General features: G+C 36.2%; 1 protein-coding gene across 1 annotated transcript in view; it reads right to left on the bottom strand.

Moving 5' to 3' along the window:
- CDH9 (cadherin 9) overlaps positions 1–4,252 on the bottom strand; it is a 67,110-nt gene extending 62,858 nt beyond the window's left edge. Inside the window, exon 1 of the mRNA XM_056333591.1 lies at positions 3,944–4,252. Coding sequence (XP_056189566.1) covers positions 3,944–4,174 — 231 coding nt within the window. The 5' untranslated portion in view covers positions 4,175–4,252. The remainder of the gene's footprint in view (positions 1–3,943) is intronic.
- Between the last annotated feature and the right edge of the window lie 7,813 nt (positions 4,253–12,065).

The raw sequence follows: 12,065 nt of genomic DNA, 5'->3' as shown, positions 1-12,065 counted from the left end.
TGCTGATATTGATGTCTTTGGATTGCTGGTTTAGAACATGAGTAAATTTGTTAGAAATTTCTCATAGAAGATCAGTGGTTTAGATTTTATTTCTTAGGTTCTGCATGGGACTTACAGTTAGTCGCAGCTGAGAAGCTGGATCTATGGCCCCTCCCTAGCAAAAGAAAAGGAGATCCCAGAAACCAAGGAATGCCACAGTGACATATACAGTCAGGTATTACATGTATTTTCTCAAACACTTTATGTTCCACAAAAAATTGCCAGTTGTTTCTTTTCCTTTAAAAAGAATCTTCTCTCATACATTTGACTTGGGATGTTGTATTGTAATCTATTCCCTGCCCCTCCCTGTGAATTTTTAGTGGGCAGAATGAGTTTTACAGTTCCCCTCCCTACATCCTCTGAAAATTCCTCCAGTCTGAAAGTTCCTCACATCAACGATCTCACTGAGATATTCAACATTCATACAAAGCAACAAATATCTTGAAAGAATGTGGTCATTTGTTTTAGATATTTTTTTTTTCTTGGCCAGATTTTCAAACAAGGCTCTGTGATACTGTTTTAATATAAATTCCTTTGTTCATCAAACAATACTGTCTATTTCTGCTAAGTGCATTAGATGCACTTACTGGTCTCCATTTTATGTCGCCTATCATCACTGCCACTATCTTTGTCTAAAAACTATCTACAATTAGGAACATAAGCTCTGTTCTAGCTGTTCAGAGTTGATTAACACCACGTTATCCCTGTAAAGGAGTTTGGGAGCCATGCACCAGGTTTGTGTGGAGCTGGGTTTTTCATCTACCTTACCAGTACACAAATTTTCTTTTTCAGTTACTTCTTGTCGCAGGGTGAAGCCTACCCACAAGCACCTCACAGATAAATGAGACCGTGATTGCATCTGCCAGCTCTAACTGTTTAGATTAGTCTGGTATGTGCATGCAAGAAACAAAAAAAGCAGGAATGATGGAGCTGTTAACCACTTTCTTTGAAGACATTTGGGAAGGAGACCAGAGGGCAAGAGTAAGGCTGGTAGCAAGGGTAACAACTGCTACTTGGCTTTAGATATGGGGAAAGATATCATCAAGGAATTAGTAAGGCCATTGACTGCTGACAATCTGATTTTGAAAAGCACTACTTGAGATGAGAACACCTCAGATATGAGGAAGAAACTCCTCCCTCCAGGGACCTGTGACACAAGTGGTGCCTAAGCACAAGGCAGAAATGCCCTCTCAGGGGCCAGACTGCCGCCAGGACTTGGGCAGTCCAGCAGTCAAAGCAAGCGTCCGGCTCGGGTCCCTGCTGCTGGTCTGAACTGTGCTGGGGGACTGAGCGCTGGGAGTGAGAGCTGTGTGGATGTCACAGAATAGTTCTCCATCCCATGTGCCCATGCTTCTTAATAAATAAATTTTATCCCATTATGTCATACTGAGTCGCCCTAGCCCACTGCCAGTAGCAGAATGCAATCATAACAAAATAAAGCATCAACAAAGTAGCATCACTAACAAAACATGAAGAATGACCTAACAGATTAAAGTTGTTTGCAAATTGAACTAGACTGGGAAATCTACTTTTTAGTATTATGGCTATGATCCTTCAGAAGCTGATTAACTGATAAAGTTTCTCATTTCGGTTCATTTAGTTTTTAGTATAACATTTATTATTCTACCCCAGTAATCCATCTGCCTGTGCATATCCATATTAAAAAGGGATTGGATAAGAATACTTGCTATGAACTAGTCCCCATGGGTTGGAATAAAAATGTTCTCTCCACACTACCAGTTTGCTAATTATCATCACTTTGAGCAGGAGAATACTAAACCTGAGATGCAAGCATTTCTCAGAATAATATTGTTCAAAAAAGTTGTGCATGGGGTTTTTTTTATTATTATTAAAAAAAAAAAAAAGAAAAAAAATCCTTATAGCAGCTCCCTCTTGGTGTATCACATGTACCCAGGATAATTTGAACTAACTCAAATACATTTACTGTGTTTTTATACCACTGAGGAAAGAACTATGATCGTTTTGACATGTTATAAACTGTTCTAAAGTTAGCGCAACCACATGGAGTTTATCACCTCAATCCAACTCCATGTCTTTGGAACATGGGGTATATTTGGGGTGATTTCCATCTGTTTAGAGAATCAGTAGCACCAACCTCTCCCTCAGGGCCGATGTATGATATTTTGCAGTCAAATGTGAAAAATCTCAACATGTTATCTGAGTTGTGAGAAATGAATCATCTCAAATCCAGCTGCTGTGCAGCAATTTGTTTTCCTTCCTGGACTTAGCTCTATGGTAGTAAGGTTCATTGGCTTTTGGTTAGTTTGGAGTAAGTACAGAGTAAGTTTGCATCTGTTGCAACGTACTGCATAGGCATTCCTTGTGTGAAACAGAGACGGTGATGACAGTTTTGATGTAAGCTTAATTTATTTGAGGTTGAGAATGACATAGGTAGGTTGGAGTCCATTCATCTCTAGCAGTGGATATATAGTGGAATTGAAACTGGAATCAACTCTTATGTTTGACACTTGCCTTTTATGACAGCTTTCTATTACTACAAAAAAAAAAAAAAAAGTCTGTGCATCTAGGTAGAACTTACCGCTATGGAGATAGATAGTATTGTGTACCTTATCAAATGTTTTCCTTGCAAGCTTGATCAATCCTAAAAGATACTTCTAACCAAATTTTTTTTAGAAATCTGTCTATGCAGTTTGTTCACTCTTTTCTAAAGATCCCTTTGCCTGAAACAAACCTTCCTAATTTACACACTGATAAACAGATCTAGCAATAGGATTGTTTCCTCTCATGTTATTTCCAGTACTGCAAGTCAGAATTAATTTCACTGAAAACAGAATTTTATGGGTGTAGTATTGGTATAAACAAGGTCAGAATAAATCAAGTTCATAGTTACCATGGTTGGCTTCTTTGACGTTTGTTTCTTAATAGACAAAGATGATTTCCATATTTGCTAGATGATTATGCCTCCAATGACCAGAGATATTACCAAATGTTGAAAACATTTTGAGGTCTTTGAATTTAAAATGTCTCAATCCATTTGGTGGTTAGGCGCCAGAAAGTGAGAGAACTATCTGTCAATCCAAGCTAGTGACAGCATTGTAGTGAGTGACAGAATATGGAATGGACATTTATTAACTTAAGATAGTAAGATAAAATTTTCCTTAGTTTGTAGGTCATTCTGGGTGGTTGCTGTGTGTACCCTAGTTCTCTATCAAGATTGTTTATTTATACCAGAGCAGAAGGCAGAGCTATGGACGGTGAGACACCAAAAAGGGCTAAAAATCTGGAAATCTTTGAGTTGTGTCTTATCAGAAAAAAAATAGGACTGCAGACAGGTGGAATTCAGAGATGCTGTTGTCAGCAATAACTGATACAGATAGGTCTCAAAGAATGGAATCTTTCAAGCCATTAAGTAAAGATCTCAGCTTATTGCAGAAATTATGAAAACCAGGGTTTGTTTTTTCCTCTTCAAACACTATCTATACACGTATATTTTGCATAGAGAGCAATTTTCTTATTAATAAATAGAATTCTGTATTTCACTTGAGGAGGTACACATCCCAGTATACTGGTAAATGCCATGAGGTACATGAATGAAAGCATAACTTCTCTATTCCCTTATCTAATATTTGTGTTTAACAGTTGAAAATTGGAAATTATTTAGTGATAAAACTTGCAGGGGCATATGTAATAGGAAATTTGAACATTTTAGTCTAAACATTTTTCTATTTATTGTCACTAAAGTACTTCATTTCTCTCATAACTTTGGACAATCATGGAAGGAAGCCTCAGGTGGTCCCTGGTATTCTTTTTTTGACTTAAATGAGAAATTGGGACAATTGTTGTATAAAAGGCAAAACAACTATATAGAAGGAGGGAAAATACTGAGGGTGTCAGATACATCACCTCTAAACACAAGACTTACCTTACCCACATATTGAGTGTCTGGACCTGTGTACTCCTCCAGCAAGAAAAATTGATTCCACATCCAACCACGCTTGGTGCGGTGCAGTGTTTTTCCATCATTCTTTGACAATCCTGTTATCCTTTCATTGTATGAGTGCTTGTTAGTCCTTTTTGGGGGTGGCATCATATGAATCACATGAAACATACAGCTCCAAAGCAAAACTGTCAAGAAGGAGTAAGTCCTCATCATTTACAGAAAAGCTGTTAGTCTCCACTCCTCTAAAATTCACCAGAACAATTTTGTCAAATGTTATATTCCTCTTGTAAGTAGGACCTAGGGGATAGAGAAAAGTATTTGAGTTAAGTTGCAATAATTTTGTTTCCCTAAGGCCTCGGTCTGAGGGAAACAGGAATACCAATAGCCTAGTGATCATGACAATGACCCACGGAAATTACACATAACTATAAGAATATTTCAGAGAGTTTTAAGTCAAGTTCTTTATTGTCTTGCTTATCTTCTTCTATTTTACTCTCTTACACTCTATATAGACATTAATTTAAAACACAATCTAAGTAAAACACTTTTTCATCTGAAAACTTTAGCTACCAGCAGCATCCTGACACAATGAAGCAACCCAAATAGTAAAAAACCTTCAGCCTAATCACTCCTAGCTCAGCCTCTCTTGCTATCTGTTTGGAATTGCCTGCAAACCTGAATTTTCTGTTCCTTCATAATTAATGGAACCTCTTTTTCCCCTTTGCTAGCCCCTAATTATCCAGAGGATCTGCTTCTGTTTCTGCACAAAGGAAATCATAATATAAGATGAAATTTAAAGATGCTTTCAACAGATTCCTTAAGAAAGAGAAAGTACTTATCTAATAAGTTTTGGTTCATAGGAATCCTGTTAGGGTTAACAAAATCCTGCATTTATGACAGACTTGTGCCTTTGGAATGTCTTTTATTTTTTCCCCTCCTGAATGAATGGAAATTTTCATGATATGGATTCTTATTCTTACTATTATTTTTCTTATATTGGTACTGATGTTTTGTGTAGAAGTTTGTAAAGAGTATTTAATCATATTTTTTTTAAAAAAAAACCCCTCATACTCTATTTAGCAGTACAGCTGAGGTGCCTTATGTCCCAGTCTTTGCCATGACCTGGGTTTCTTGTCAAGCCTGTTTTTACTTTAGGTTATCTTTAGCTGAGCTGTCCTTGTATATTACAGAAAGTATAGGAAAATAATTCATCATCAAAAGTATTATTTATTTTAGGAATCCTAGCCTATGAGCAGTGACAGTAGCATGAAGTCACAACACCCAGACATTTTAGAGTACTGAAATATTGAAATTTAAAAAAAAACATACATACCTATCCTCATTTCTGCCACAACCCATCATTACTAGCAGTTACTTGCACTTTGGGTTTTTTTAGGGGAAGGGAAAGGAGTCTTTTTTCTGTATGGAAAGATATATTTTTTTTAAATAAGATGTTTTTTGTGAAAATTATTAGTCACTTGAGAAACAAAACTGTTTAACGGAAAACATTGTGTGAATTCTACTCTAAAAGCTTTAATGATTAAACTAATAGAATATTGCTCTTGTGTGAAGTTTTCCTTAAAATTACGATATTCTGTATGGTCTCAGGATATTAGCTAGCAATCCTGAAGGAGGATCAAAGTCTTAGTATCTTAGCAACTTCAAACAGAGTTTTAGCTGAGCAAGACGTGAAGGCTTGGAATATTTATCACTTTCTAACATCATGTTCAAAACCAAAAAGAAAACAATTTCATAGGTGTCAAATTTATGCAGAAGATCATGTATATAATGCTGGAAAACTCTTGTTTTCTTATAGTTTATTTTAATTGAAGAATCAAAGCACAAAGTAAATTAATTCTATTTGCATCAAATAATAAATGTACATAGATCCTGACATAAATTAATGGATATATTTACTTTGAATTCTTGCTTTCTCCCTTGTAATGCTCAGTATGTTCCAGCTAAGTGCAGAGGGGCAAAGGGGAGCTCTCCTGTGTCTAATTTAATATCAGTAAATTTTGATGTCGACTGGAAAATACATCACATACATGATGATTTTGCCTTGTGATTGAAATTTACTGGATATAGATCAAACGAAAAAAAAAAAATCTCAGCTAACCTTTTATCCATCTTTAAATTTAATGACTCTAGTTCCCTGTACAATATAGATGGAAGTAGTTTTTACCACTAAATAAAACTATTTATCAATGTAGTGTATAAAACATGATCATTCCAGATCCTCAAATCCAGCCTACTGTACCCTCTGAGGCAGATTGCAGGACCTTTTCAGACATTTATAATTAGAACCTGGTTAAGATATTGTAAAATGAAAGTAAACAGCAACAGGAAGTACTTTTTAAAATACTCTACTCAAAAGGCAGCTTATCAAGTTTGTTCAGTAGCTCTGAAGTCTCTTTTCTTGAGATACTCTTACTTGATGTGTCTTCAAACAGTCCTCTTTCATAGCTGCATTACAGCACTTTTTGTTGGACTGTATTCAAGAATTCATCTTATATACATTCTGAATAATAACATATTCAGATATTCATATTGATCAAATTTTGGATTTGGTTGCTTTTGCTTTGTATATGAGTGATGTTTTGCTACTCAACTATTCTGATAAATGTTATGGTTTCATATATTTAAGGTTATGACTTATTTATCTAATTTCTTGGAACACATCAGCTCTTCTACATTAAAATAAAACAAACCACAAATCCCTGAAAACTACACATGTATTTGGAAAAAAAATAACAAATAATGGATTTATGAAACTTGAAAATCCTAAAAATATATTGTACAAATTCTCTAAGACTTGGAAGACTGCTGTGAAAAGTAAGTTATCCAAAAATGTCAAAGAGTTTAAATTTTCTCTTAAAATGACATTATTTTAAAACTTAGACAAATCTAACGGTTGATTTATTCTGGTTCAGTTTTACCTTGTTTTGAAACAAGGGGACAGATAGGGGACATCAATATATTTTCATTTCGCCATTTGAAAATGTGTGATTACATGTTCAGTCTTGCGATAATTTCAAATGGAAATAAATTTTCAAATTTTAAATGTTTCCCTTCTGCTTTTTCAAAACTACACAATTTAAATTTTCTGACATTGCCTTCATTCCTTTCTGTCTTAACACTATTTGCTACACTAATTCAAATGGGTAAGCTGTTTATACTACTGTTTTCTTGGTACTCAAAGATATACTTCAAGGTAGTCATTGGCTTATGCATTTTGTCTGATAGTCAGCTGTTTGAATGGGTCAGGAGTTTAACCTACTCATAATCAGAGAAGGACAATGGTGACCAAAGTAGCTTTGTGGCAGACATTAGACTGAGATAAATCCACAGCTGAATCTGCTCCTGGCAGTATAACAAAGAGCATAACCATGCCAGTCCAAGAGATATGCCACTGGCTGACAAACAGTGAGAAAGACTCTCTAGGACCATCTTACTTTGCAGTCTGCAAATAAAAGTCATGTTCAGTAGACAGAAGGTGTACTTTAATACTGAAACAAACGGTTCTGGTGTAGTCTTGAAAAGCAAGAAGAGCCAGCTGTTCAAAGGACCACAATACACTATGCACAGATGCTCTGAGTCTGCTATAAGAAGTTATTTCTGGACAAACACCATTTTTTCAAGAGTGGTTTGGTTTTTTTGTTTTTGTTTTTGTTGTTTTGGGTTTTTTTTATTTTTCTAGGAGGAATCTAGGTTCCCTTATTTTGTCCAGCCAGGGCAGAACTTCTGAGATTGCTTAAAATGTGTGGTTTTCTGTGTAGTGCTGCCCTCTACTGATTTTGTTACTAATTAACAGAAAGGCTTTACTACTGCTGAGCAGAAAAGTAATATCCTTCATGTCAAGAGTAAAACTCAGTTTTTGGACACAGACACCCCCCTCCCCCCCCCCCCCAAAAAAAAAAAAAAAAGTGAGGGAGGTAACTGTCACCTATTAGGTATAAAGAGATATTTCTTCTAAGAGGAGCAAAGATCTTAGGTATGAAAACAGAGAGAATAATTTTAATGTTTTTTTTTCTAAGTAACTGATCAACAGTATATATGAAATCATCTTGCTTCACTTCTGCTTCCACCATTTAATAAGTACAATGGCCATCTTATTGTTTTTGTCAAACAATGGAAATGGTTTTCTTCCTAGTTGCATTGATATGGTATTCATGTGTGCTTGGTCTGGATGGGATGGACTTAATTTTAATATTAATATTTTAATATTAAACACTTTAATGTCCCAAACTGTGGAGAACCTACATTCTTTCCCTACTTTGCAGATCAGAGGATCTGATTTGAAGCAATACATGTTTTTAATTTTTTACAGTTTGAGGGATATGCAATAGTAGCCTAGGACCATTAACATCTCTCATCGCAGTAAGGACTATGATATCAGAATCCTACACAGTTCCAGGTAAATGAATTATCTCTGTTTGAAAGACATTATTCTCCTGAGGACATTATCAAGTGGAAAAAATATTATCTTTCAAACTCCTTTTGAATTTTAAATATTCTATTTAGATTGTTCATGTGTAGTGTGAAATAAGCCCTGCTGGGATCAATAGTAGGGATTTGTTAGCAATAATGCCAATTTAAATGTTTCTATAGCAATTGCCTTGGTAATGTTTTTAATTAGTGCAGCACAGTCACTCACAGGTGTGACATGAAGAAAGGCTAACCTTTGGCAACTCGATAATGTATTCCATATTAGTTTATTTCATTTTTTAATAGTGAGGTAAAATTGTGTTCTAAAAGAAAAAGGCTGTAGTGCTCTTGTATAGCTAAATATAGCAGAGTTAACTGCAGCAGCAGTGCTTCATATTGCGCTCACCGATCTTTAAATAGGAAAGACGCAACTGATGTTCAGGATGACCCAAACAAACTGTAAAACTAAAATATGTATTTTAACAAGATATAGCAAGTATAGATCTTGTGTAGCCTGTATGCATGGAAGTGGTCTCATTTGGCTGTGTTTCTTTTGACAAAATAATATCTGAATGTAGCTTTAATCTACCTAGCCTGAATACTAAGAACAGTAAAGCTGTAACAACTAGACACCGGTGCTGTAAACAGCACACTTCTACCAATAATATCAAGACTTAGGTAGAGGCTAAATCTGTGCCACCATAGGTTCACTTTTATTACTGCCCTAACTACTTAAAGATAGCCCAAGTATGCATACACGTGCTTCCCTCTGACTACAGCACCCAAATATTCTCTGAGAGCAGATATCCTACAAACATGAATATAGACTGTGGATGTATCAGTAATGGCTGACTTTCAAAAAGCAAGCTCCTTTTGTTTTCACCTTCCTAAAGTTTTTTTTCCTTCCCTTCCTACCCTTCATAGGCAAAGATGGGTTTGGTGGTAATATTGAAAGGGTGAAAACAAAACAGTCGATGTGCATCTTCATTGACCTCCCATACTGAACCTGAGAGAATCGAGAAAAGTGCTTTCATTTATTTCTATGAGAGCTGAAGTAGTTTTTGAGGCATCCTCAAAACTTAAGGGACAGGTTTTTGACTGATGAACACGCGTTCTTTTAGTACAAGTACTCAGATCCCATTCAGGCACAGAAATACGGGCCATACTGAAAAAGAAACATTTCCCTACTCAGCAGTTCCAGCTGCAAACCTTCCAGAACAGATTTTCAGAACTGCTTTTGCCCCTTGGGTTACTGATCTGTTCAGCAATATATACAGTGGAGATAAGCTGAGTTGAACATTTTGTCAGGAAGCAGCTGAATGCAGTTCTTTATGTCTGGAACACCAGTGCAGGTTCCCTTAGCTGCATAAGTCAAGAAGTGACACTAATATAAACAAAATTTTAAGGAATGTGAACTAATAGCAATTTGTATTAAAAAATCTGTTGAATTAATACCTTTAGGCAAACAAATCTATGGTTTGCAGGCACATTATAAGAAATTTTTATCTTGCCGTGACAAGAGAGTATCTTGGGCACATACATTGGAGATGCTAGTCCAAATTCAACTCAACATGGCTTGATTCATCTTCTTTACAGCACTCACAGTGACTAATGCCAGTTCCCTAAGTGGGTGGATCTGGCAAAAGCATGTGTTGATTCATATTTGGACAATCCTTGCTGGCAAAGACTTGCCACAGACACAGCTGTGATTTAAAGCAACTGTCCCTGGGCAGTGAAAATATCATCTGCCCTCCTCTGGAGCAAGTCTCTTCTGAGGTGCAGATGAAACTATTTCTCAACTCTTTCTCCCCTAACCATCCTTCTGCCAACTAGTGAAGAAGCCTGCAGTGCTTCCAACCCATTCCCTATAAGGGTCTCTCACTTGTTAGCAATGATATGGCAGCAGGTCACTAGAATAGAAAAATGAAAAGTCTATTTTCACATTTTTTTTGAAAAAGAAAGAACACCCTTTTTCCCCAATAATGAACTTTTTTACAGGATCTGCTTTTCATCAGCACAAGGAGAGCTAGGAAATACAGCACTTGTAAACCCTTAAAACAAGGCCTTTTGAAGATACTCCTTTGATCTTTAGTATCATATTTCTCCACAGGGAATACATTTCACTCTTATCATATAATGAAGCTGCATTATAATTTTTTATACCACACCTTATTTACAAATGCAACACGCTCATCACATTTGTGTTTTTTTAAAAATAGCCTTCGGAAACAGGAGAAAGAATAAATGTTGCCATCAAGCAGAATTCTTGTCTTTGCTTCCCCTTTAAGATTGTCTCAAGTTCAACTCATAAATTGGTTGGCTGTACTTTGATATTGATACCCTGCAATACTTAAAACATTTTTTGTTTGGGTTTTCTTGTGAGGTTTGGGTTTTGGTTTTGTTTTGTGGTGGGGTATTTTGGTGGGTTTATTTTTGTTTGGGGTTTTTTTGGGTTTTTTTTTTTTGTTTGCTTTCTTTAATAAACAGCATAACCCTCTATCTGCATGGTACAAAACCAATGAGTATCTGGAGGTGTATGCTTTTATTTTCCAGATGCACTGATTCTCACCAGGTTTTCTGCATGAAGCAGACAAGATTCACGTGTGACAGAGGACATACTTGTAAGTTCTCCGTATAAATGGAACTATGTGCTTTCACCAAATGCCTCTTTCTTACCACTTCATTATGCAGCAGTCTGCTCTGGTCACACAACTAGATCCTAATAAAGCAGTTTGAAACTCTATATCAAGTGCCTCCTACATCTCCATATCTCCTGGGCATAGTAGTATGTACCATGATGAGAGCTTACTAAACTTTCTGAGTCTACAGCTGGTATAATGGCCTAAGAGGTTGTTACAAGCCAGAATTTCTCAGAATAAAGACATCTTCAATCTAGTATTTTCCAGATTTTTAAAAGCCATTAATCTCTCCCATACTCCTTTATTTGTTCATATAAATCTGAGTCATTAGAAATCTTGTTCCTGTAGAGAAGGATTGTGAAAATCAGACTTAATTACTACTTGCAAAGGAATATACATCCACTTATCTGGACTAGAAAAACTGTTGCTGACCAATTAAAGGCATCTACCAGCAGATTTGGACTGGTAAGTGCAGACCATTGTTGCAGCTTCCTTCCTGAAGGAGCTGAGCAGCTGCTGCATGTTGTCATTTATCATCGCTCAACACCCTTTAGGCCCTTCTGCTGTCTCCAACGGGGTCCAAAATCAATAAAAGCCTCATCCTCATAGCTGAGGAGGCCCCTTGCAAACATAGCAATTTGTGCACAGAAATAGTGCCTAGGTTTAACATAATTTTTGGCTATTTATTATCTCAGTTAATCTCAAAGAAGTCTGGTACAGCTGAGGCTTTATCCTTTTTTTCCATAATAAGCACCCTGAAATACCTATAAGTGGTAAACCTACCACTTACAGGAATAATATAGAACTCAGAAATATAAAGTACAATGACTTTCCTTTTTGTTATTTCTAGGTCTGAATCTCTTCCTTAAAAACAAAAAAACACCACCACCATCATCCCCGCCCCCCCCCAAAAGCATTTCACTAGCATCTCGTTTGTTTTTGTTAGTGAAAGACAAGTGCAAAACATGAACAAATTCAAAAGAAGTGTAACAAAGTATTGTTTATTCTCTTAGTAACCTGATAGACCAAGATGAGGA

Source organism: Falco biarmicus, chromosome 3, assembly GCF_023638135.1.
Source record: "Falco biarmicus isolate bFalBia1 chromosome 3, bFalBia1.pri, whole genome shotgun sequence".
Classification (NCBI taxonomy): domain Eukaryota; kingdom Metazoa; phylum Chordata; class Aves; order Falconiformes; family Falconidae; genus Falco; species Falco biarmicus.
Note: the sequence above shows the minus strand (reverse complement) of the source record. Positions and strands in the feature narration are given on the sequence as shown.